Source organism: Tiliqua scincoides, chromosome 5 (genome assembly GCF_035046505.1).
Source record: "Tiliqua scincoides isolate rTilSci1 chromosome 5, rTilSci1.hap2, whole genome shotgun sequence".
In the NCBI taxonomy this organism is placed as follows: domain Eukaryota; kingdom Metazoa; phylum Chordata; class Lepidosauria; order Squamata; family Scincidae; genus Tiliqua; species Tiliqua scincoides.
The window spans coordinates 143,586,874-143,613,911 of record NC_089825.1 but is presented as its reverse complement, the minus strand read 5'-3'; the positions used below and the strand labels follow the sequence as shown (position 1 = coordinate 143,613,911).

At 43.4% G+C, this 27,038-nt stretch overlaps 3 protein-coding genes across 3 annotated transcripts; all 3 read right to left on the bottom strand.

Moving 5' to 3' along the window:
• Window positions 1–1,247: 1,247 nt before the first annotated feature.
• On the bottom strand, window positions 1,248–3,064 carry LOC136654049 (vomeronasal type-2 receptor 26-like). Its single transcript, XM_066630911.1, has 3 exons — window positions 3,053–3,064; window positions 2,823–2,949; window positions 1,248–2,158 (listed from the first exon to the last, which is right to left on the bottom strand). Exons 1-3 carry the CDS (start codon window positions 3,062–3,064, stop codon window positions 1,248–1,250), a joined length of 1,050 nt encoding a protein of 349 aa, XP_066487008.1.
• A 9,295-nt stretch (window positions 3,065–12,359) lies between these two features.
• LOC136654048 (vomeronasal type-2 receptor 26-like) lies at window positions 12,360–20,763 on the bottom strand. Its single transcript, XM_066630908.1, has 5 exons — window positions 20,621–20,763; window positions 18,681–18,966; window positions 14,825–15,052; window positions 14,223–14,349; window positions 12,360–13,261 (listed from the first exon to the last, which is right to left on the bottom strand). The coding sequence occupies exons 1-5, from the start codon at window positions 20,761–20,763 to the stop codon at window positions 12,360–12,362; spliced, it is 1,686 nt and encodes a 561-aa protein (XP_066487005.1).
• Window positions 20,764–23,325: 2,562 nt separating this feature from the next.
• On the bottom strand, window positions 23,326–26,799 carry LOC136654047 (vomeronasal type-2 receptor 26-like). The gene is made up of 2 exons (XM_066630907.1): window positions 26,757–26,799; window positions 23,326–24,236 (listed from the first exon to the last, which is right to left on the bottom strand). The coding sequence occupies exons 1-2, from the start codon at window positions 26,797–26,799 to the stop codon at window positions 23,326–23,328; spliced, it is 954 nt and encodes a 317-aa protein (XP_066487004.1).
• Window positions 26,800–27,038: the final 239 nt, after the last annotated feature.

The following is a 27,038-nucleotide window of genomic DNA, read 5'->3' as shown; positions in this document are numbered from 1 at the left end:
CATTGCAGAACACGTGGAAAAAAACAGAACACAATGTGAAGTTTGATTCCACAGTTTCATTGAGAAATGTGTCACATTATTTCCAGAGAATGCAACTAGAGGCAGTTGAGATATTTAAGCACAAAGATAACATGACTAAAAAGGAGGAAATCTTATCTCTGAACTGTATTTGGATGCCAATTTTGGAGCACTCTGGATCAGGTCTGCTATCCAGAAGATAAAGTCTCATGACATCAAAGAAATTGATAGTTGTACTATCTTTCAACATGAGTTGTATGCCTCTAATTCACTCACTTGGGTTTGGGAAGACCTTTGCTGTTTAATAGAGAACAGGAAGTTGACACGCCTTGGAATGGAGTTAGAATGTGTTTTGCCTTTGGATGCCTGATGAGGCCTACAGTGATTTTTAATTCATCAAACAATCCTAGTTATTTTGGAATTTTATGACTGGTATACCCAAAGATATTAACTGTAAGTGTTGTTGCCTCCAGCTATGATAATCTGAGAACCTAGAGTTGGCAATGTTAGTATAGATATGTGTGGAACATGATACACTCAATCAAGTTGTGAAGTTATAGGAACTCACAAACAGACCCAAGCTCATGGATTAAAAATAGATTTTATTTCTACCCATGAGGAATGATACACATTTTTTTTAAATTTTTATTTATTTGTTTATTAAATTTCTACTTCACTTTATCTTCCTGAAGGGCATTCATAAAGCTGATGTACATCCAGTAGCAGACCGGTCATTAATGGAAAGGGGCAAATGCCCTCGGGGTGGAGCTCCATGTACCTCTAGGACCACATGGAAGCCTTACTGAGGCTCCAGATGTGGTTTGCCGAAAGCACAGTTTAAGACTGTGGGGAAGCCTCAGACGGCTTCTTTGGTCAGTCCTGGAGCTATGTCTATCCAGGGCTACATTTCAACTGCAGGTTTAATCCATTTTCAGTGCACTTCTATTACTCCAATGCATTGGGGAGATTGCAGTTTATGGGTACCGCTAATACCTCTCAGATTCCTTAATAAACTATAGAATATATATATATTCCCCTATATATATAGGGGAAAATGTGACAACACTCTAGACAGATCCCACTTATTTGAACGCCATTTATTATGGCTGTAAATGTAGATGACAGAAGGAATTCTACAATGCATAAATAGATTATATTTTCATTTACCACTTTTATATGAAAAGAAGCTGTGACAGAGAAATCGTTTACAAAGAAGAAGTTGAGAAGCATCAAGTCAGGTTGCTCTTTTTCCTTACAAGCTGATCTCTGGTATTCAGATGAGGTCTTAATACTATGATGTAGCATTTGGGAAGGAAGATGCAACCCAACAAGCCAGCACTGGAGGCCAAGATGGAGAAGACCTCCACAGCCACCATGTATTTCCCCTTGGTGCTCAGGTAGGTTGGGACAAAAGAGACCCAAACACTGCAAAAGACCAACATGCTGAAAGTGATGAGCTTGGCTTCATTAAAGGTGTCTGGCAACTTTCTGGCCAGGAATGCCACCGTGAAGCTGACGATGGCCAGAAACCCCATGTAACCTAGGACTATGTAGAACATGATATCTGAGCCTTCATTGCATTGCGCTATGATCTGATCAGCCTTAGAGTTCATGTCCAACTCTGGGAACGGGGGAGACATTGCTAGCCACACAGCACAGATGCCTATTTGAATGAGAGTACAGAGAACGATGACCGATGCTGCCAGTCTCCTCCCCACCCATTTCCTCATTCTGTTTCCTGGCTTGGTGGCCAAGAAGGCCAGAACCACAGTGATGGTTTTGCCCAAAACACAGGAAACAGCCATGGAAAAGATGATGCCAAACAACGTTTGCCTGAGAAAGCAGGACACCTTCCCAGGCCACCCAATAAATAGCAAGGAGCAGAGAAAGCCAAAGAGCAGAGAGAAGAGGAGGGCGCAGGTGATGCTCCAATTGTTGGCTTTGACAATGGGGGTGTCCCGGTGGAGAACGAAGCTCCCCATCACTGCAGCTGTGACCATGGAAAAGAAAAGGGCCACAGAAGCCAAAACAGCTCCCAGGGGCTCATTATAGGATAAGTAGGAGGTAGTCTTGGGGATGCACCGATCCTGTCTCTCATTAGAGTGCTGATCTTCAGGACACTTCTCACAGTGGTCAGCATCTGAAATCAATGAACAAGATCTTCATGTCATCCTCATGTCATCACAGAAGTTTTCTTCTTATCACGCTATGGGAAACGTGATATTCCCCCCCCCCCCACACACACACCCAACTTCTTGGCCTTGTGTTGAGTCTAATTGTGTGAAGAGTATGGAAGAGAGACACCATTTTCTCTCTTACAATACTAGAACCCGGAAACTTTCCTAGTTCTGATTGGTGGGTGATTTAGGAGGGACAAAAGTATATTCTTGTTCACATAGTGCACAGGATGGGGGTCTGGCCATTAGCTTGCACAACTTTAAAGGCAGAGTGGAGCAAGTCAGAACAGACTCCATCAAAGGAAACTAGTCATACTGGGTATATGCTACATCCAGGTGCATTGGCAGTAAACCTCTGAATGTCAGTTGTGGGAACAGGCAAGGAAAGAGTGAAGGATATCTGTTTCTCCTGCACCTGTGCTCCAGGGTCAGCTGATGAGCCACTGTTGGAAACAGGATGTTGGACTAGATGGACCTTTGGCCTCATCCAGGAGGGCTGCTCTTTGTTCTTATGAGCCTGTGCAGGTTTACTTACTTATTTTTCAGAGAACGTAGCGATAGGAATTAGGGTAATCTCAATATAAAGCATCTGGAATCTCCCCCCTTGTAATTCTTTTTTTTCCTTACCTGTCTGGATTGAAATCCTTTCCTCCGAACACTGAACACAATCATAACAACAAACTTGTTTCCCCTGCTGGACGATCCTGCTGTATCCAGGGTGGCAGTTCTCGACACACCGAGCATGGGGCAGCGTCTAACAGGAGCAACAAAAACTTGATCACTATGGTGGATATAAGTTGGTTTTCAGCTGACTCATCACCTTCTCAGTTTTTCCTGGGAACAAAATAAGGGCTCACCAGAGGAACCATTATGGCCTCACTGATAATTCTGCTTGTTCATTTACTGTTCTTACTGCTTTAGCTAATCATCAGCTGGCCTTAATCCTCACAACTCATCACCACTGTAATATCCTTATCTCATTTTCTGTATCTCTGACTTTCAAATATGTGAGCTTTAAGGTTTCATTAATCACGTTCCTACTGATTTTAAGTCATAAAATCCTTCGTGAGAAAGGGTTGGAATTTTAACTTCTTCATATAATGAACCCAGTGGTGTAGATAGAGGGGGTGCAAAGCACTAAGTTTTGCAGGAAGCCTCACTGTGGCATGCAAGCGGCCCCTCCCCTTCAGAGCCATTTCGGGCCACCTCCGTTTTGCTCTCGCTGCCCAGAATGTCTCCAAAGGGGGGGAGGGGCTGCTTGCAAGCTGTGGTGAAGTTCCCTGCAAAACTTAGTACTTTGCAGCCCCTCTAGCTATGCCACTGAGTGAACCAGGCATTTTTGGCAATCTCTAAGGCATGTCTGCGGGAGGGTGGGGAGGACATCAAGGAACAACCCACCTGATTAAACTTCTGATTCCACACAACGGCACTTGAATTAATGATTAACGCTTTCCCTGCAGGAGCCTCGGAGTCCAGCCATCCAATGTGGACTCTCTGGAAGGACTGATTAGGGAATGTGACCAAATTGATAATTTCATATCCAGAAGCCAACTCCTGATTTTCATCAAAAAATATTTCCTCCCCAGCACTATTATTAAAGCGGATGTTGCTCAGAAAATGGTGAAGCTAGATTAGGAGTTTTTTTAAAAAATACATTTTTCATTAAACATGCATATGGCTATGGAACTCCATCTACATTTATGGGTCTATTACTTGGGCAGTGATGATAGTAAATGGGTTTGCGGCCCCCTGAAAATCAGCTTGCAACCTGCCAGTGGGGTTGTGAACCACTATAATAGACATTATAATAGACATTATGCTATATTGTGTTTATATTGAGGCTTCTTCCACCATATGTTTAATATTTATATATTTTATTTTAAGCATCTGTTCATGCCCTTAAACCTACAAACTGCCTGCTGGCTTAAGTCAAACAGCGCTCTTACATAAAATGTTTCATATATATATATATATGCTTATAGCTGTTCTTTGAATGTTTTGCCCTCCTCCAATTGGTTCATTCATTCATTCATTCATTCATTCATTCATTCATTCATTCATTGTTTTTATAAATTGTATTTATTTATTATTTCTCTTTTGTAAATTGTAAGCCACCTTGGGCATCTGCTGCAGCAGAGGAAAGGTGGGATAAAAATCTTTTAAATAAAATGAATAAATAAATATCTAAGATGACAGTATTGCTTGACATTCTTTTAAAAAGCCCTTTGAAGGCATGTTCTTCAGAATTCAAGGTTAAAGCAGATGAGGAGACATACATCTCTTGTGGGATACCCTCAAGATGTTCCTCAATTAGACTTCAGCAGTTGGACAAGGAATCTGAGTCCAATCAGAGAATGGCATCCGAATCCATGCACTCCCAACAGTTACAAGTGAGCTCTGATGGACTGGTCAATCCTATGCATGTTTGCTCAGAAATAAGTCTGTCTTACAAACACTAAGGTTTGCTCCCTTTTCACTGTGTTTAGGACTGCAGTGGATGGTTGACTGACCTGCCACGTTTCAACTTTCAGCTGATTCCATCTCAATCCATTCACTTTCTGCTTGGATCTGGATAAATACACAGCATGGAGAGCATGTGCCACAGCATAAACAGCATTGTAAATACTGTAGCTCTGAGTGGACATTCCCATTTCAAACAAAGGTCCAGGGATGCTTGCCAGCTTCTCCTCCCCGGTGCAAGTTTCTGCACTCGGTAAATATAAGTAGTACTTGGGGAACGAACAACGGAAAACATTGGACCAGAAGTGAAGCATGAAATATAGCTGACTGTGGTATGGATTTATGCTTTCAAGGAAGTCCTGGAATCCTGGTACCACTCTTGTGTGGGTTGCAAAGGACAAGGTACCATTAAGGGACTTGACAGTGAATTTGTTAAAAGTAAAAATAGCTGTGTAATCCCATTGAGAGGTCACAATCCAAACCCTCTCCATGGGATACATATCAAAATATTCATGTGCTTCTAGAATCATTCGTAAACCCTCCATAGACCTACCATCTCCATAGACAAGGATCACATTGATTTTACTATATGATACAAGAGACTGAGAAATCCATCCCAGTATTTTTCTGTCGGCATCATTTGGTCCATGAGATGTCTCTGTTGGAACTGATAATGTGAAAACAATGCAGATGTTGTTCTTGGAAAGCCTGGGTTTCAGAGTTTGAAGAAATGATTCTCCACTGCCATCATCTGATACGAGGAGGCCAATCCAATTCCATCCAAAATGCTTCAGGAGTTCAACAATTCCAACATATTGGGAGTTTTCATTCGGAACCATCCAGAAGAAAGAAGGGAACTGGATTTTATCATGAAGCATAGGGTGAAAAGAACCATAACTGAGCTACTAGGAGGGAAAAAAAACACATGTATTTTAAATGTAAGAATGCATCCCTTATGGACGAGAATTATATCTTGAATTCACAGCAATTCTCCTACAACTATCATTTCACCAATAACTGGAGTAGGAAATGGTGGTGCCATGAAGGTTCATACTGGGTAAGGAGTCTAAGCAGAAAACCGAAGAAACACAATCACTTATGGGCCATAAGTGATGGCATAAACACTGTGCTGTTGAAATCTGGAGCAGGGCTAAAGCACACTTTATGACAATATGGACTTGGATGAATTATAGTCCTATTATTACACTCACTCAGTGCAAATTGTGTGTTGGCATGGCATTCCCACTGAGACTAAACTTTTAATATGATAGTTCCAAAAAAGGACACAGTCTCATTGTTGGAAGGGGACTTTCTCAGTTCCCAAAGGACTACAGCTATGCCTCTGTATGGAGACAGCTACCTGTGGGGTCTTGTAGATATTTAAGATGTTGGCCATTTGGATGGAGTTTTGGGAAGTGAGTCCACCAATGGCAGCCATGAACTTCTTATTCCTTACACAGTCATAATTGGGAATGTGCCACTGCCCCATGAAGAGAAGATTGAGAGTGTTCCACCATGTCTGACGGGGATTAAAATTATTGTCAAAGATCCAGGATCCCAGCGTGATGTTGGGTAACAGCTTGGCATCCTTGTTGATCTCATTAACAGCAAAAACAGATGCAAGGACATGCTGGTAGTTTTTAGGCATCAAGCTGCAATGAGAGTTGAATGGAATCTTACAATCCTATGCATAGAAATTAATATAATTCTATGTAAAGTTGCAAACCTTTAAGCAACCAAATACATGCTACCTAGTTCAAAACCATCGAGGCTGCCAGTTTTCTTTCTGAAAGACAGATTTTCTGTCATTTAGAAGATATTCAAAGATTCCACCTTCCTCATGATTGCAGAAAAAGCTTTTAGAAAACCCTTTGCATATTATTTTTTTTCCTGCCACATGACTCGAAAAGTTAATTCTGTTCTCATGTGTTCTGCTTTCCCATGATATAGAAAATCCGGAACCATCGACCATATCTATGGAGATACTAGCAACTTTGATAATAATTCTCAGAGAGGAGATTAGGATTGGCAGCTGGTTTTTCCTGCATGAATAGCTTGTTCTAGGGCTGTGGTTCTGAACCTGGGGGTCGGGAGCTGTTTTTCAGGGGGTCACGGAGAGCTTGGGGAAGCTGTCTTGAAAAGCTGGGCATCATCATCTTCTTTTTGGCTAGGGAATAAGCTTCCCCATTTAACTGCCATGTCCTCAAAGCTTGTGGCTGCAGGGGGAACTAGATTTGTCATGGGCTCATCTTGGTATGTGTGTGTGCTTGTGGTGAAGTCTCTCCTGGGTCTCTCTCCAAGTGGGCATATTGCGCCATCCATGTGCATGCTTAGGTGAGTCTCAGCAAACAGGGAAGAGAAAAGGAAATACTCTTTGGTTTTATCACAACCAATGATCAGCAATGGCATAGAGAAGTCACAATGCATTCTGCACAATGTTGTTCTCAGTGCTGAATCAATCACTGAATTTCTCAGAAAACCAAAGTTATGGTCTTTTCAAAATCATGGAGCCCAGGCACTTGGTCTATTGGAGGGGAGAAACTGGAACAGGTCAAAAGCTTTAAATATCTTGGAATTCACTTCCACTACAATCTTGGCTGGGGTACTCATCAAAAATTGGTTACCAACTTGGCCCGTGTCACTTTGCAGAGCACCAATTGATTCTTTTTTAGTCAGGGCAATCACTATATACCAGCTGCTCTCAAGGTATTTACTGCCAAGGTATCGGCACAGCTCCTGTACGGGTGCCCTATCTGGATTAGTGCTATAAATCACACTCTTGAGAGTATCCAAGCTAAATTTTTGAGGGCTATCCTGGGTTTACTTAAATCTGTACCATACTCTGCATTATGTTTGGAGACCGGACAATCGCTCTTAGTATCAATAGCATGGCTTTTAACCATACGCTACTGGCTCCAATTACATTATAACGTGAAACCAGGCAGTCTCCTATCCAGAATGCTATCTGAGTCTGGTTCTTCTAAATGGTATAGCCAAGTTAAATAAAAAATCGAATCAATTGGTTTTTCATTGGATTTTTTAAGCTTCTATCCATTCCCTGGAGTTTATCAAAGGGTAAAGCAAAGAATGCTAGACATTGAGGCACAAAACCTCTTTGAACTTGCTTCTAGAATTTGCTCCCCTCTTAATTTCTCTATCCCGCTAAAGTATGGGCAAATGGCTCCTTATCTGAGTATTCTGATCAACCCTTCTGAATGTCGTGCAATCTCCTTGGCAAGATTCAATGTGTTTCCATCCAAGGTCACAGAAGGCAGATATAGGCAAATACCATATAAAGAACACCTCTGCCCTTGTAATTTGGGAAATGTTGAATCAATCATACACATTCTTTTTTATTGTCCTCGGCACACTAGATCCCGCCACTCTTACATGACTCCACTTCTCGGCAAAATGAATGGGCTTTCGGATGAGGCAAAACTGAAGTGTCTCCTAAATGACTGCTCACCAGATGTGCTAGAGGGAATTTCTAAATTTTTACTTTTGGTGATTTCTAAGCCTTCTTAATGTAATTTGTCAAAAATGTTGAACTGTAAATGTTTTATTAGTAATTTAGTATCTTAACTCTGTTTTTGATAAACGGGATTAGGACTAATTATGTTTGCTTTTATGATTTCTCTATCTATGCCTAATAAAGGTTTATTCATTCATTCATTCACTGAATTCCCCTTGCCCCAGGCTGAGTGTCAGACACCCCCAATCAGCCCCAACCCCATGTTGGTTATGGGCAGGCCAGCTGGCCTCCCAGTGGGTGTTAGGACTGGGCTATAAGTAAAAGTTTAAAATAAGTATAAGTTTAATTTTTAAAAAATAAAGAACCTGAGCAGCCACTGATCTATTTTTGAAAAACTCCCCAAAGCTGCAACCCTATCCACACTTACCCAGGAGTAAGCTCCATTGACTATCTTTGTTAAAAGCATATTCATAGTAGCCTGTTAAAACTACAGATCTGTAACATTTCCCCAAATGCAGTCATGTTCCATGGCATCAAGTCTAATTTATAAATAAAATGCACATTGAAATGAACGGGAGCCCACCTGAAATTGTCTCACAACCCACCTAGTGGGTCCTGACCCACAGTTAGAGAAACGGTGGTATAAAGAATAAAAAACTGAGGCTGAGGTGAAAGATCACACAAATACTTTACTTGCAGTTCTCAAATACTTCTTTGTGTAGCATTTGGTTTAGGACCAGAGGTTGTAACAGCTTTGAACACAGAAACATAACCAAGTTTATCTCTCTTGATTTGAAAGTACTAACTGCTGAAAGGAGCTCAGCACATGGCATCTCACTAAAAGTTCAGGTCAAGATGATTAAACTGTTGCTAATGACTGGCAACTACTGCCTCCTGGAACAGTCCTGCCCATGGAATGTTGTGTCCTTCCTTTCAGCACCAGCAGCTGATGTTGCCCTATTTCTAGCAAATAGGTACTCCAAACCAGTGAGTTATCCATGTCTGAGGAAGCCCTCAGCAGGGCCTAGGAGAGGGGGATAAAGGGGGTAATTTATACCCGGGCCCAGGATCAAAAAGGGGGCCCAGGAGCCAAAGGAGGGGGCCCAAAAATTTCCTGGGATCTTACCTTTTCCTATCTAATCAGACATGTCCATACGGGATACTGGGGACACTACCATGACTGAGGATACTGGGGATACTACTGATGCCACATGGGTGGGTAGACCTGGGCTCCAAAGACTTTTTCGGCTGTCTCTACCCTCCCTCACCCTGCTTCGTCCCTACCTGCCCCTATTCTGCTCACCCATCACCACCCTCCCCCTTTGCAAAGGGGCCCAAAAGAAACTTTGTACTCCCTGATAAAATTCCTCTCAGAGGCCCTGGCCCTTGGTTGGAAACTGCACTCATAAAGCAAGATAATCTAAACTGGATCAGACTCCAGTGCAACCCTTTTCCATGATGAAGTGCTACTTACCACCCTACCAAGGGTGAGGCTGAGATTACTGTAAAGTTGATTAAAGGCAGTTCGAGAAATACAGTGGAAACAAACTTCCCAATAAAGATGTCAACTTTGATTTTCTGAAAGTTTTGGTGCACTTTTGACTGCAGGCAGGTGATGGATTTCAAATTCCTGCTGCAAGCAGGAGGCAAGAACAGGAGCATCAACAGCAAAACCATTCTGAGCGCCAGTGAATGGTGGTCCTCATCCCAACTGTATACATGGAGGATGACGTACATGACAGCCTGTTTGGTTCTTTGGAGCAGCATCTTTTGTGACAGGAGCCATAGAAAATCAGCTGCAAAACACAACGCGGCCTTCATGAACACAGAGCCTCCAGACTGGCCTTCATTTGTAAGCTACCAATTTTCAGTGCCCTGGTTGCCACAGTCACACCTGCACCTGGCTTCCCCGTCTCTGAAACATGGTGGTTTTGAAAGAGTCTTTATGGATTACTGTGTGGCATGGCACAGGATGTTTTTTGTTATTAAATTCGCATTTGTCCTCACACTAGCTGTGGGGCTTCCCCAAGGATCAGAGCTCAGTCATCGTGATTTTGATAATTATAGGGCAGTTAATCATAACCTACCGCACAGCCAGAGAAACAGTGTTTGTGCCATCCCATCGTAGCCAACATCTGCTCTTCTTCAAGGGAGTGATAGAGTTTTATCATGGTGCAAGTTGCAGGATAGCTGTAATATATACACTGGGGGGATTTCCCCCAGTCCTCATATATTCTCCTCTCCCATGACCTCCACCCCAATAAAACTCCACTCTAGTAAAGTGCCCTTTCCACTCTGCAGCTTTCCCCACTTGAAGCCATAGGGCACTGTGTTCCTCCATCCCTCTTGTCCATCCAGTGCCCTACCTCACTACACTCAATATCTCCCCCCTTTTCACTGTGTTCACATTCAATGCATTGTCCAAAGTGTGATGCCTGGGAAACTGATGAAATATTAACTACTCATTTTGCACGTATGCACTAGAAGAACCTTCTCTGCTAGATTGCCACTGGGATGGCCTAACCCAATATGCCACCAGGCCCACCCCCATATAATACTGGCTCCCCTCCGGATAGCATCTATACACCAGCTTCTTATACACCACCAATGCATGCCAGTACACACATGCACTAGTTCACACATTTATCCTCATGCTCCAGTTCCACCACCACTTGTAGCTGGTGGGAAGAAATGTTCCCCAAATTCTCTTCACTTGGTGCTTTACCAGAAATAGCAGTGGAGCCTTTGTGCCCTCCTCATCTTCCTCATGATGAGGACCATTCACGATACCACCCATACCTTATTTAATTTGGAGGACTGTGATTAGTGCAGCCCCTTGTGCGCAAAGCTAGCAAGCAGATGGTGACAAGTCATTGGTAGGACAGTTTGTAGGGTGGCACAAAGGCCACTATTCACCTGGTGTCCCCTTGTTAGTACCCCAATGTTTGTATTGAACGAAAGAAGTGCAAGTAGTTGAGCATGAGTAAAAAAAAGACAAAAATTCCTGAACAAGGAATGGGGTAGTAGAGAACTGCAGAATGATAGAGACTGGGGTAGCAGTAGCAGGACCTTGAGTCTTGAATCTTGAAAATCTAGTTGATCACAAGTGAGCTAGTCTACACACGACTGGGAAACACCTTGCAAAAAAAAATATTAAGAACTGGCTAACTTGTTCTCTGGATTTGTTAGTAATACATAGGGGTGGTGCTGAGATTTGTTTCAGCATTAGGATTCAAAGTGTTACAAAGGATTAGGATTCAAAGTGTTACAAATGGGCTATGGGAGCCAGAGAGGGGCCAACCCCTTCCCCACAGGTTTCCCTGTCACTCTGCAGAGGTGCCCCCCTTTTGTGAGCAAGAAAGCAGCCAGATCATCCCTGTCTCTGTGGATAGTAATACATTTAGATTCACAGTACAGCAGCTTTATTTAGACAGAACAGTAACAGATAACGTCCTGCCACTGAGACTCTTCTGAGACCCCTCAAACACACAGAGAGGCAAGTACACAGAGCGTATCATCAAGGCTGGTTGTAGCCTTGGAAAAGGATGTCACAGTTACAATCTTGAAGCCTGGAGCAAAATTACCACATTGTTTTTGGGTCAAGATGAATGGCCAATGAACTTGCTTCACCATTATCTTGTCTGATTGCATATCTTTGCAATTTTACAGTCACAGCTGAATCCTTGAATAGTTTCTACATCTCCTCAGCCCTTATCAGGTTGGTTTTGGAAGCACACAAGAAATTCCTCAGAACAGCAGTACTGGCAGACTAGGAAAGGCTTCTTAAGAATGGCCATGCTCAGGACCCATTTGGGTCCTGACAAAAGCCACACTGGGTCTTACTCCACCCTCATCTTCTCAACAGAGCAGTCTAACAATGAATCTAGCAGACATATCAAAAAATGCAGTCAATGGTATGAGAGGAGACTAATGTGGAGATGTCCAAAAGCAACAACATGGAAGATGGAGAATTTGGGGGAAAAAAACCTATTAACTACAGACAGGCAAAAGTTGAGTCATATATACATACGGATTTTTGGTTTTTTTTGGTCAGTGCTATATTGCAGCAAAACTTTGGTCACATTTACAAGCTGAATGTCCACCATTTTCTGCTAAACATCTTTCCACATTGTTAAAACAGAGATAGGAGCAAGGAATTCCTTTCACTGAGATTACAAGAGATCAGGAAAGAAACAGCTGAAAAATGAAAACCTCTGGCAAATGAAATAAAGTCATTCTTTTTTCCGTACCAGCTGCTCTCTGGTGTTTAGATCAGGTCTCAGGACAATAATGTAGGACTTTGGGAAGAAGATGCAGCCCAACAAGCCAGCACTGGAGGCCAAGATGGTGAAAACCTCCACAGCCACCATATATTTCCCCTTGGTGCTCGAGTACGAGGGGACAAATGACACCCAAACGCTGCAAAAGACCAGCATGCTGAAAGTGATCAGTTTGGCTTCATTGAAACTATCAGGCAATTTTCTGGCAAGAAAAGCCACCGTGAAGCTGATAACAGCCAAAACCCCCATGTAGCCAAGGACAATATAGAACATTCTCTCTGAGCCTTCATTGCATTGCACAATAATCTGACCGATCTCTGAACTCATGTCCAGCTCAGGGAATGGTGGTGCAGTGGCCAACCACACTACACAGATGCCAGCTTGAAGGAGAGAACAGAGGACGATGACAGATGTCGCCAGCCTCTTCCCTACCCATTTCCTCAGACTGTTTCCTGGCTTGGTGGCCATGAAGGCCAAAACAACAGTGATGGTTTTGCCCAACATGCAGGAAATAGCTACCGAGAAGATGAGGCCAAACAGTGTTTGCCGGAGAAGGCAGGACATTGTTCCAGGCTGGCCAACAAAGAGGAAGGAGCAGAGGAAGCCGAGCAGCAAGGAGGAGAGCAGGGTGCAGGTGATCCTCCAATTGTTCGCTTTGACCAATGGAGTGTCCCAGTGCAGAACAAAGACTCCCATCACCACAACTGTGATCACCGAGAAGAAAAGAGCCAAGGCAGCCAGTGCTGCTCCCAGAGGTTCTCCGTAGGATAAATATGTGATTCTTTTGGGGATGCATTGATCGTGCTTCTCATTTGGATACTGGTCTTCTGGGCATTTCTCACACTGGTCTGCATCTAAAATTCACAAACATGTTCTTAGTATTCTTTTACAATTTATAATAACTCTGATTCCACTGTTCAAAGCCCCTTAGAGCAACTTTTGAACCACCACACTAAATGGGATTGTTTGATGGGAAAAACTATCCATCCTTTTGAAAGAGACTGGAGTGCTTTCACAGTCCACCAAGAAGCTCACGTTTTCCCTGTAGCCCTGGTTCTGGCTATAGAGGACACAGACACAGCCGCAGTCTCACATCCCAGCTATTGCTTTCACACTTATGCATAACATAAGAAGAGGCTTGCTGGATCAGGACAAAGGCCATCTTGTCCAGATTCCTTTACCTCTCTGTGGGCAAACAGATGCTTCTGGGTGCACACAAGACAACAGGTCAGCCATATCCTATTGCCACTCCCTTGTACCTAACATTGGAGATCAGCTATGTCTAAACGTGGAGGTTGCATACAATCATCATGACTTGTAACCTGTAATGGATTATCCCTGCATACATTTTTCAGACCCGTTTTAAAGGCATCTAGGCCAAGTGCCATCACAACAACATATGGACAGGAGTTCCGCATATTAATAACACACTGCGTAAAGAAATATTCCTTTTTCCTATTCAAACTCACCCACGAGACAATTTTAGTAGATGCCCCATGGGTCTGTTGTTGTATGAGGGGGAAAAAAAATTTCCCTCAATACACTCTGTTCATACCATGAATAAGGTTATATGTTTCAAACATGACCCCTTTCAGGTGCCTTCTTTCTAGAGTGAAGAGCCCCAAAAGTTTTAGCCTATTCTAATAAGTGGGAATGCCCCAGTCTACTAATTATTTTGTTCCCTCTTTTCTGCACCTTTGCCAGGTCCACTATATCCTTTCTGAGATGTGGCAAGCAGAACTGGGTGCAATTCACCAGCTGTGGTCTTACCATCACATTGTACAGGGGCATAATAACATTAGCTCCTGTACTTACCCTTCTGGACTGAAATCCTCCCTGCAGGGCACAGGACACAGTCATAACAACACACTTGTTTCCCCTGCTGAACAATCCTGCTGAATCCAGGGTGGCAGCTCTTGACACATCGAGCACGGGGCAGTGTCTAAAGATAACCATAAGAGAAATTAGATTAAGATGGAAGGAAGCTGGTCTCTCCTCCCTGCTATAATGCTCAGCCTTGTCCCTTCATAAGGAGAAGTATTAGAGCATGTCCATGTGCCACCTAACCCCACTTAGGTCATCGCAAAAGTGCTTTATGGCACTTTTGCTACAGTCTTGGGCCGGTGCAAGGGACATGTGCTAGCCCAAGGCCCAGTTTGGATCGGGCCCTATGAGTGCATGACTAGGGCTCTATATGATTCAGTGGTACCTATGGCAATAAGAATTGTCTCCATACATGCTTCACTTTTCAGTGTCACAACTGAGGACAAAAGCTTCACTATCTTTTTCCTGATAATTTATATTCCAAGTTAATAACAATAACAATAACAATAACAATAACAATAATAATAATAATAATAATAATAATAATAATAATAATAATAATAATAATAATAATAATAATAAACTGTTCACACCTGCTGAAACTGTGGGTTCCACACAATGGCACTTTCATTAATAGAAAATTTGTTGCCTGATGGTGCCTGTGGGTCCAGACCTCCAACACGAACACTCTTGAAGGATTGATTGGGGAACGTCATCGTGTTGATAACGTCATACCCAGCTGTCAGATCCCCGCTTGCGTTGAAAAAGAGTTCTTCCCCTGCACTGTTATTAAAACGGACATTTCTTAGGAACGAGTGAAGCTGGATTAGAGGAAACATTTACATGTTCAAGTTCAAAATCTTTATAGGTATACATAATAGAAACAGAGTACAAATAAAAAGAATCAAAAGAGAAAAATCAAAGTCTTACCCTGGACTATATGCTGGGAGCATCAGAGTTAGATACACTCAATTTACACTGCCTCTGGATAATTAAATTACTATGTTTAGCAAACTTTGTGTTTCTCCTTATTTACTCTCCTTATCAGATAATAGATTTTATCCTCCTCCATCCAACCCAAAAAATGAGAAAGGATTGGATCTAAATAGTGTAAATGAACATCCCGATACCAGTCCCACTGAAATAAAGTGCTACACAGATTCAGTAGCACCTACTTACACATATACTCTCTGACATTACCAGCTGATCCACTGAACCTACCCAGCAGAACATTCCATCTAGCCAGCGTAACGGCCTGGCAATCTTGAGGACGCTCAAGCAAGCTTAAATAGTCTGGCCTTAGACCAAAAGAAAGTGGGAGCTGGAAATAAAGAGGGGAGCAAACCTTAAGGGCAGCTTCATATAAAACTTGTCTCTGTATATCCAGAACTTGAGTAGAAAAAATTTACAAACTGGGGCAAATGGCAAAGACTCAGAGAAATTTATCTGTCCTGAAAATATGAATTTGCAATATTAACTTTTGTACCATAGGAGTAGAACTAGATTACATGGAAAAGAAAATTACAGTCTGGGGTATGTCATGAGAAGTGGCTTCAGGTTATTTTTCTGGTATGTCATGTGATTGTTAGACATGCCTAATGAATTTGCCACTCTTTCATTGTTCTCATAGATAGATAGATAGATAGATAGATAGATAGATAGATAGATAGATAGATAGATAGATAGATAGATAGATAGATAGATAGATAGATAGAATTTGCAAGTCAGGTATATATATGGGTCAGCCGTTTTTGTCCATGGATTTGACTATCCACAGGTTCTGAACTCTCTGGGTAGCCCGACCTGGACCTTCTGGTCACATCCAGAGGGTATTCTGAAGGCCAGGGAGGATGTGCGTGGCCTCCTCAATCCTCAGAATGCCTTCTACAGTTATTTTAATGCAACATCTTGTTTCTGGAAGGAAACTGGAAGTGACGGTTTTATGCCCTTGTAAACGTTCTGAGGGTCAGGGAAGCCCTGCATGGAGACAAGCCTCAAGACATCATGAACGTCCACCTAATAATTGACTGAGAGCCTAATCCTAACCAACTTTCCAACCCCAATGCAGCTGCCATGCAGTCACGAGGTAAGGGAACAAACATACCCTTCCCTTGAGGAGGCTACCATGACAGCCTCCCCACCACAGGATGCAGTGCACTCTCCATTGGGATGGCTGCACCGGCACCGAAAAGGCAGTTAGGATTGGGCTGTGAGCTGCCAACACCACCCAGTCTTCCTCTCTTCCCTGCAATGGCTTGGAACTCATCAGGCACAGCGGAACTGGAAAGAGCATATTGAAAAACAAATATTGGTTAAATTAACTCTGTCTGTCAAAACACACATAAATTTTATGTTTGTATATTTGTATATAATTTTGTATCTTTGTATACATAATCATACCAATAAACAATTGAAAAATAAGCTGAAACAAAAAATTAAATTTAAACAACTTGGGGTGGCCTTTTGGGCAACCCACTGCAACCTGGTACCTGGTGCCGAGGTGGGCAGTCACCCTGTTCATATGCTACAGCTCTCAAGGACCTAGGAATGGTGAGTTCAATCAGCAGTTGCCTACACTCACTAAACACCTGGTTGAGATGTAACTAAGAGCCCCATCCTATAGGGCTTTAGCACCGGCACTGAGCTCCAGCCCTGGTGCTAGCTGTTGTAAATGTGCCATAAAGCGACAGGCCAATGCCAGTTGGCACTGGGCCCAGCATCAGAAGGATGCTGGCTGGCAGTAAGTGGCACCACCAGCTGGCGTTGCTGCTGTTCAGAGCAGGGAGAGGCGTTCAGGGGCCGGGGGAAGGTGGAGTGGGGGAGGGGCTTGGTTGGGATGGAGGTGGTGCCAGCGGAGACCTCCTCCACTAGATCCTATCCTCCAGGTTGGGCTGAAAAGACACGGAGGTTCTCAAGTCTGCACCAGCAAAACAGCTGCTGCAGTTTGCAGTTGTCCCATTGCGGGGTCTGCGCCCTTAGTTGTGGAAGGGGACATATGTTCCCTTCCCCCGATGAGACCTCCAGTGGCGTCTGCAGGGCTGCTGGATGCAGAGGTAGCCATTTTGCAGCCAGCGGTGCGGTGCCAGCCTGGCGGTGCCAGTGGCCATAGGATTGGGCTGTAAGAGGTCTCACCTGCCATGGCTGAACATTCAGAAGATTCTTTCTCTCTCCATTCCTAATGGCTTTCTGACTGGCTTGGGAAGAATACATGGCATGGAGAGCATGTGCCACAGCATACACAGCATTGTACATGCTGTAGCTCAGAGCAGTCATTTCCATCTCAAAGAGAGTGCCAGGGAGGCTCTCCAGCTGCTCCACCCCAGTGCAGTTGTTTCTGCCAGGCATATTCAGGTCCTTGATGGGGATTGAACAGAGGAACGCAGTACACCAGAACAATTTGACATAATCTATTTGAGACTCATATGGATTGATGGTCTTAAGGAAGTCCTTAAATCCTGGCACAACGTTTGTGTGGAGAGAGAAGGACAAGGAGCCATTGAGGGTTTTTGCTGTAAATCTACTCTGAGAAAACACAGCTGTGAAATCCCACTGAGCAGCTGTGATCCAAACTTTCTCCAAAGGCAACTTTCCTCGAAATTCAAAATGTTCTAGAACAAACTGTGCAATGTATAAAGACACATTATCCCCATAGACAACCACCACACTGTGTTTTTTGTTCCGCCACAGACCGTAAGGAAATTTTGTAATACTATTAATGAAATTCTCCGATTCAAAACCTCTGAATGTGGGAATCAATTGTGTAAATGCAACACATATATTTTTCTGGAGGAGCCTCGCTTTCAGCGTTCTGTGAAATTTTTCTCCACTGTCGTCATCTGATATGAAAAGGCCAATCCAATTCCATCCAAAATGATTTAGTAACTGAACAATTCCAGCATACTGAAGGCTTTCATTTGGAATCATCCGGGTGAAAAGGGGGAACTGAACTTTATCACCCAACATGGGGTCAAAAGCACCATAGCTCAGCTAGTTAAGGAGACAAATATTTTTTTTAAAAAGAAATATATTCCTTCTTTATTAAACAGTGTATTACTTCTTCCATTCAGAGAAAACAGTACTGCAACAAATATATCCTTCTTATCAAAAACTTGCCATTGAAGCAGCGACCACTGATACACACACGGAGTTTAACCAGGGAGTGAATGCTAAGCCAGAATGAGAGGAAACCCATTGACTCATGGCTTAAAGTACAGTGGGTCATGCTCTGTACCTGAGGTGAAGCAAACCATATTAGAATGTGCACTATAAGGCCATGGCCCTAGCACTCCAAGAAGCCCACAGGAATTTGTATTGACAGCAGCTTCTGCTAAGTAGTCATGTCAACTTCCACATTTGGAGGGGGCACAGGTAGGGCACTGGAAGCAGATCTCCGCTTCTCTGCATTGAAAGTGCACACCTGTGAAGAAACATGCCTATGAAGACACATACCTGTGGGATTTTGTAGGCATTCAAGATGTTGGCCATCTGCATGGAGTTTTGAGAAGTGAGCCCACCAATCGCAGCCATTAACTTCTTCCCCCTGACACAGTTGTAATTGAGTGTGGTTTTGCTGAAGAGGAAATCCAGAGTGTTCCAAGTGGTTTCTCTTAAATCAAAAGAATTGTCCCATATCTGGTGTCCCAGCGTGGCGTTGGGCATCAGCTTGGCATTCTTGTTGATCTCATTAATGGCAAAGAGAAATGCAAGGGCATGCTGGTAGTATTTAAGCACTAACCTGCAATGTGGGTATTTTTTTTATAATGTAGTCTTACTCTATGTATCAGAGGGACAAGTGCATTTTCTTTTCATATAACAGCCCCACTGAGGTATACTTTGCTGCATGTGGTGAGTTGTTTTTGTTTTTTTTAAATAAGCCCAGGTCGAGTGTTCTCTGTCCTACTTGTGACACACACACAGGGTTCTGGAATGTGTTCCATTACATTAATGCCCTCCACAAAACACTGAGAGTCTCAAGACTTGTATTCAAAGATGAGTGAAAATTGCCTCTGTACCCCCCAATATACCACAGAAGACAAGGCACTTATAAGATGGTAGGGTCTCAATTTATTAAACAATGCATATTCCATGACATTAACACTCTCCACAAAACACTGACAGTCTCAAAATTTGTTTTCAAAAGACTGGGAAAGGTTTACTTTTTACATTAAACCGTGGTTTGCTTTATGAATTGCCTACACACATCCCAATAAGTCACAGAAATCAAGGCACATAATATGTCAGGGCCACAATTTATTAAACAGTGCATATAACCAATTCAAACATACCCTGCAGTGGGTTTTACTTCCTTTAACATATAAATTCCCAGTTTAATGCTGGCTCCCATGTTGGAGGAGACAGCTGGCTACTGTCTTTTCTCCTTTTGAAGCTATCCCATCCTGACTCCAAGCTTTATATTGTCAAATGCCAATAACGGTTTCTCAGTGTCAACCTCTGAAAAGGGGGACGAGGAAATAGGGTTGCATTGGGTTCAATCCGGGCAACCCAATGAGGTTTGCTTTGCAAACTGGATCAAGAGACCCCAGCCTGCTCCCCAAGCTCAGCAACAATTGGAAACTGGTTTGGGACTACTTGCTTGTCTTCGGGTTCACATCATTCCTAATCCTAAGCCACCCATCCTGCACTGTTTTGCCAATTGTGACTGCCCTGGCTAAGTAACCACCTGCCCCCTCTCCATCAGTGTGGATGGAGAAAGAAAGGGGGGGGAGCAGTCAGTAATCTAAGAGCAAAATGTTCCTACTCAGGCCCCTGAAAGCAACCAGCTCACAGGCAAGAGGGAGGACCTGCCTTCCATCTCAGGAGCCAGAATGCTACTCAGTTTGGGGAGGAAGGAGCAGTAATGGATGGCCCAAATGGATGGCCTCAAGCATCATGAGGCAAATGTGTTCCTGCCCTAAAAGGACAGTGGAACAACCTAATGGTTGACATCGCTTTTTTTGCCCTGGTTGCTCCTTAAGCCTGGAGCTCTTCCCAGGTTATCTGCGTGGTGACCTTTTCTTCAGATCCGTTTTAAAAACTGACCTTTTCATTGAAACGTTCAGCACCAGCCCTTAGGCCCCATATTCTCATGTACGTCACATATTCTCAGTTCAGGCACATGGAGAAACAGCTAATGCTTCCCCTTTTAGCCCCTCTTAGCTTATCCCTCCTTTCTTTCTTGTCTCTTTTTCTTCTTTTTTTTTCCTACCCTGAGCCACTCAGGTCATAATCAATTGAAAGTTATCATGCACATGGTTGGCAGAAGAACATGATTCACCCATGAATCAGCCAGCACTCTGAATTTAGCCTGGAATGGTTTGGGGGCACCATGATTATGACTAGCTGATCAAAGATCCCCACACAAGCCTTTGAAAAATGAAAAGGCTACTTACAGGCCATACATGTTGAGGCGTGGAACGACTGTAAAGTCATGTAAAGGAAGGCTGTTTTTTGCGATGGATACGAATTCCCCAATGATAATGTCCTCTCTGGAGCCGGGAAAGTCTTGCTGACCCTTTTGCTGCTGGCCACACATGGATTTGTGACTCTTGCTGCAAGCATGAGGTAGCAATAGCAGAAGGAACAGCAGAAGTAGCCAAATCATTCTGACCCGGAGCAACAATTCTGCAACCATCCCAGTTACGGACCTGTGTTGTGAGGTACACAGCTGGCCAGTTATAAAAAACCAGGAGAAAAGACAAAAGGAGGCTTTATCAACTCATCAAACTTTCAAAGCTGGACCTGAAGTCTAAGGGGTGATATATCAGAGCTTCCCTGGACAGAGCCTTACCTGGGTACATTTATTTCGCTTCCCAAATCTCTGTGGCTTGAAAAGGATCTTTAAGTGATCTGTGCAGCACAGAATGAGTTATGACTTTTACAGCTGGCCTCCTGCTACCAGTGGGGCCTCAACAGGAATGAGATTTGCATCCCAGAGGTACTGATAATTACAGGGCAGTTAATGAAGTTTTCCATGGTTCTCACATCCCTGCACAACTGAAGAAAACATGTTTGTGGGATATTGTCTTGCTCAAGTCCCCCCTCCAAACTTTCCAGAGAAGTTAGGTGGCTTTTAAGCTAATTAGTCCCCCAGTTCTCCACCAACTAGAGGTCTTCAGCCATCACAGTTCCAATAGTCCGCTGTTGCCCATTCACCAGTCTGTCACTCTGCCAGCCAGCCAGTTAGCAGGTCTATTAAACAGTTAGCCAGTCCCTTAAATAATCAGCAGGTCCGTTGGTCAGTCCATTCGCCAGGTCAGTGAGTATGTCAGTCATCTAGTCCAGGGGTGCCCAAACCCTGACCTGGGGGCCACCTGCAGCCCTCGGGGACTCCCAATCCAGCCCACAGGGAGCCCCCTGTCTCCAATGAGATTCTGACCCTCCAGAGACTTGATGGAGCCCATGCTGGCCCGATGCAACTGCTCTCAGCCTGAGGGCGACAGTTCAACCACTTGCGTAAGCTATGGAATGAGGGTTCCCTCCATTGCTTGCTGTTTCATGTCTGTGATGCAGCAGCGGCAGTGAAGAAAAGGCTAGCCTTGCTTTGTGCAAGGCCTTTTATGGGCCTTGAGCTACTGCAAGACCTTCATTCATTCATCTCTACATCTCTAATGTATTTATTTATGTAATTCATTCATAAGTTACATCTCTAATATATTTATTTATGCAAATTTATGTAAATTTATTCAAATTTGAAATAGAAATTAATTCTTTTTTTCCTGGCCCCGAACACAGTGTCAGAGAGATGATGTGAAGTTTGGACACCCCTGATCTAGTCAATCCTTCCCCCACCCTTCTGCTCCTTCTACTACCCACAGCCTCTCTAACCTCCAGGTACCACTTTTGTCCCTAAAGGCCTTGTTGCCTCTGGTGGCTTCAGCTGTGCAGCACACCCACTGCTGACAGCTCAGGTTTTAACCCCGTATTTCCCAGATTCACCAGAGCAAAGGGCCACTGCAGACACCACGTCCTATCTCCTCACAATATCTTCCACTGCAGATAGGAACATAGGCCATTCCTGTTCTTCATTGGGTCAGATTTACAGCTCAGTCCTATCCAGAATTGGGATGTTACATGCAGACATTTCCTACAGGGGAACAGAATTCTTCGGTTGTAAAATGGCTTCTGAGCAACCTAGGACATCTCTAGGCTGCTCGGATCTGCGCCACCTCTTTAGGTGGTGCAGATTCGAGTAGACTGATTGGGGCTGAAGCAGCTCTACCCAGACTAAGGGGAAGTGGTTCCCCTTGCTCCGAGCTGAGCCACTTTCAGCCCCAAACCCGTGCTGGATACGGGGCACGTCTCCTCGCCTCCCCGTTCCAGGGCAAGTTAAGATTGTGCTGCCCTTTACCTGGTTGTGTTTCCGAAGTGAATCTGATGGATTAAGCCCCATTGACTGTAATGAGACTCATTTCTGAGTCAACATGCTTAGGACTGAGATGTGAAATTCCTCCATTTTCTCAACTTTTTTTTTTCTTCTAAATTCACATTTTGTGTAGAATGTTTTTGTGCCCAGTTTGTATGTAGTAGCTTTCGTTTTGTCTTCTGTGACACACCGCTGCCTTTGTGCACTCTCTTTTTGGTTCAACCCCAGTCCATCCCAACAAGCCTGCAGTGACCAATACTTAGAGTTTTTAGAAAACCATGTTATTTTTTTCAGATTTTGGGTGTTTTTTTGTTTTGTTTTCAAAAATGAGAAATGCAGAAAGCAGTGTTCTGTGTTTTTATTTTGTTATCATCAGAAAAATAGCATCTTTAACAATTATATATACATCATGATGACTGTTCACAGTTCATAAGCTAGATAATAACTTAGTAAGAGGACCTGAAGCCATAGTGGATCTTACCTACAGTGAACTTCGCAGCAGCCTGGTGAAACCAGGAGATAAAACTTAGTGGATAGTTTGAAATATGGCTGAGTTGGAAGCAACCAAAGAAAACCTACAGCAATGCTTTGGTCACATTTATTGGCTAGATGTCAACCACTCTCTAATAAATATCTTCCCACATCACCAAAAAAGGAATAGGAATGAGGAATTCTATTCGCTGCAATTGCACTCAAGAAAGAAATAGTTCAAGAATGAAAACTTCTGAGAAATCAAGTCCTGCCATTCTGTTTCCTTACTAGCTGCTCTCTAGTGTTTAGATCAGGTCTCAGTATGATAATGTAGCATTTGAGGAGGAAGATGCAACCCAACAACCCACCACTGGAAGCCAAGATGGAGAAGACTTCCACAGCCACCACGTATTTCCCCTTGGTGCTCAAGTAGGTTGGGACAAAAGAGATCCAAACACTGCAAAAGACCAACATGCTGAAAGTGATCGGCTTGGCTTTGTTAAAGGTGTCTGGCAACTTTCTGGCCAGAAACGCCACCGTGAAGCTGATGATAGCCAGAAACCCCATGTAACTAAGGACTACATAGAACATGACATCTGAGCCTTCATTGCATTGTGCTATGATCTGATCAGCCTTAGAGTTCATGTCCAACTCTGGGAATGGGGGAGACATTGCTAGCCACACAGCACAGATGCCCGTTTGAATGAGAGTACAGAGAACAATGACCGATGCTGCCAGTCTCCTCCCCATCCATTTTCTCATCCTGTTTCCTGGCTTGATGGCCATGAAGGCCAAAATGACAGTGATGGTTTTGCCCAACAGGCAAGAAACTGCTAGTGAGAAGATGAGAGCAAACGGTGTTTGCCGGAGAAGGCAGGACATGGCTCCAGGCTGGCCAACAAAGAGGAAGGAGCAGAGGAAGCCAAGCAGCAGGGAGGAGAGCAGGGTGCAGGTGATCCTCCAATTGTTTGCTTTGACCAATGGAGTGTCCCAGTGCAGAACAAAGATTCCTGTCACCACAACTGTGATCACTGAGAAGAAAAGAGCCAAGGAAGCCAGCGCTGCTCCCAGAGGTTCTCCGTAGGATAAATATGTGATTCTTTTGTGGATGCATTGATCGTGCTTCTCATTTGGATACTGATCTTCTGGGTATTTCTCACACTGGTCTGCATCTAAAATTCACAAACATGGTCTTCCCCTGCACTGTTATTAAAATGGACATTTCTTAGGAATGAATGAAGCTAGACTAGAGGAGAAAATGTTTACAAACTCAGTTAAAACCTTGGTGGGCCTCTATATGATGCAGGAAGCTGGACTAGATGGGCCCATGGCCTGACCCAGTGGGGCTGCTCTTATGTTCTTATGTTAAAATGGTCCTTCCTTCAAATACATATTTTCTAGATATTAAGTTTTATTTGAATGGGGTGGAACTGAATTCCAGGAGAAAGCACTGACCATCCGTGATAAGTCACAAGAATTGGGTTCAGGTTATTTTTGTGTAATGTGATGTAACGTCAGCCCTGTCTAAGCAGCTTGCCACTCTTCTATCATACCCAAACCTGAATTTGCAAGGCGGTTTGCTTTCATAAAGTTAGGGATGCATGGAACCCCACGGTTCTCAGGAAGTGTCTGCATTGGTGGCTCTAAAGGGCGGTTTAATGCTCAGAACCTGATTCTCTTGAAGTGAAGCTATATTGGGCTTGAACACTGATGGAGCCCCTAAATTACTCTTCAGATGTTCCTGATATGGGTGGGCACCCAAGATGGTTTTCAGTTCTAAGGAGTAACTGGAATGTTCCTGATGACCGAATCCTTCTTTCTCTCCTGATCATTTCAACCACTACACTGCCTGCAGGATTATTCAAAAAACCAAACATATTTTAGTTGTATGTACTGCAGAGGCAGCAGCATGTGAGCTAATTAAATAGGAATAGTGGGTGTCTAGGTGAGGGTCCCCACCCCAAGGAGGAGTTTGTTTGTGGCCTTGCGGATTGCTCTCTCCTACTTTGTTTAGACTTGTTTTTTAGGTTCTTTTCCTGTCTTGTTGCTTTATGCCTGTGCTAACGATGGCTACAGGTCCTTCTTAGTGACAGAAATCCCATCTTAACTAAAGTCATTTTATGGTGTGTGGTAAACACAGGCCAGCCACCTCTACCCCTTCTCCCTGCAGTTGCTTGGAATGTGTGTGGCAATTGATGTGGAGCAGAAAGAACCTTCAGAACACTGAACAGCTTCTCTCACATTCACATTTAAGTACAAACATGCAACTCAGTCTGGGAAACCAGAGGTTACTTATATTAGGAATGAAACTTCTCCCTCCAGCTCCCTTAAAGGCGAGTTCAATCAGCAAGTGCCTGCACTTGCCAAGTAGCTGACTGGTGGAGGTTGAGGTGTAACTAAGAGATGTTTTGTCTTACCTGCCAAGGTGGAACATTCAGAGGATTCTTTCTCTCTCCATTCCAAAATGCTTTCCGAATGGATTGGGAAGAATACATGGCATGGAGAGCATTTCCTACAGCATACACAGCATTGTACATACTGTATCTTAGTGCAGTCATTTCCATCTCAAAGAGAGTGCCAGGCAGGCTCTCCAGCTTCTCCACCCCAGTGCACTTGTTTCTGTCTACAATATTGAGGTCATTCATGGGGATTGAACACAGGAATACAATACTCCAGAACTGTTTTACACAACAAATTTGAGAGTGGTATGGATTGATGGTCTTAAGGAAGTCCTTAAATCCTGGCACAATGTTTGTTTGGAGTGAAAAGGACAAGGAGCCATTGAGAGTTTTTGCTGTAAATCTGTCCAGAGTAAAAACAGTTCTTAAATCCCACTGAGCAACTGTGATCCAAACTTTCTCCAAAGGCAACTTTGCACGAAATTCAAAATATTCCAGAACAAACTGTAAAACGTGTAAAGACACATGATCCCCATAGACAACCATAAAACTGTGTTTTTTGTTTTGCCAGAGACTGTAAGGAATTTTTTTAAAACTATTTATGAGGCTCTCTGATTTGTAACTTCTTAATGTAGGAATCAATTGTGTAAAAGCAACACAAATATTTTTCTAAAAGAGCCTCGGAGTCAGCGTTCGGTGAAATTTTTCTCCATTGTTATCATCTGATATGAAAAGGCCAATCCAATTCCATCCAAAATGATTTAATAACTGAACTATTGCAGTATACTGAAGGCTTTCGTTTGAAATCATCCGGGTGAAAAGGGGGAACTAGATTTTATCGCTCAACATGGGGTCAAAAGTGCCATAGTTCAGCTAGTGAGGTAGAGAAATACTTTTAAAGTAAGAAACATATTCCTTCATTATTAAACAGAGAATTACTTTTCACATTCAGAGGAAATGATCCTGTTCCTGATCCACTGATACGGTCACAATTCTACCCGGGGAAAAAAGCAAATCAAGAGTGAGGAGAATCCCATTGACTCGTGGCTTAATCTACAGTGCGATCAACCTCTGGACATGAGGTGAAGCAAGCTGTTTAGAATGGGCACATTAAGCCATGGCTCTCTCATTCCAAGAAGCCCACAGGAATTTGTATTGACAGCAGCTTCTGCGAAATAGTCATGTCAACTTCCACATTTGGAGGGGGCACAGGTAGGGCACTGGAAGCAGATCTCTGCTTCTCTGCATTGAAAGTGCAAACCTGTGAAGAAACATGCCTGTGAAGACACATACCTTTTGGGATTTTGTAGGCATTCAAGATGTTGGCCATCTGCATGGAGTTTTGAGAAGTGAGCCCACCAATCGCAGCCATTAACTTCTTCCCCCTGACACAGTTGTAATTGGAAAGTTTCACTTTGCTGAAGAGGAGTTCCAGAGTGTTCCAAGAGGTTCTTCTTGAATTAAAAGAATTGTCCAACGTGTCCCAGCGTGGTGTTGGGCATCAGCTTGGCATTCTTGTTGATCTCATTAATGGCAAAGAGAAGTGCAAGGGCATGCTGGTAGTTTTTAGGCACG

Bases quoted from the DNA above. Each gene is read 5' to 3' on its own strand.
- LOC136654049 (XM_066630911.1), bottom strand. The intron at 2,159-2,822 runs GTAAGGAAAAAA...CATTGATTTCAG, and splicing joins AAGGATTTCAATCCAGACAG to ATGCTGACCACTGTGAGAAG.
- LOC136654047 (XM_066630907.1), bottom strand. From the start codon at position 26,799: ATGCAGATGGCCAACATCTTGAATGCCTACAAAATCCCAAAAG. The intron at 24,237-26,756 runs GTATGTGTCTTC...TGTGAATTTTAG, and splicing joins TGCCTACAAAATCCCAAAAG to ATGCAGACCAGTGTGAGAAA.
- LOC136654048 (XM_066630908.1), bottom strand. From the start codon at position 20,763: ATGTGTGGCCAGCAGCAAAAGGGTCAGCAAGACTTTCCCGGCTCCAGA. The intron at 14,350-14,824 runs GTGTGAACAGTT...GGTTATCTTTAG, and splicing joins GGAACCCACAGTTTCAGCAG to ACACTGCCCCGTGCTCGATG. The intron at 13,262-14,222 runs GTAAGTACAGGA...TGTGAATTTTAG, and splicing joins GAGGATTTCAGTCCAGAAGG to ATGCAGACCAGTGTGAGAAA.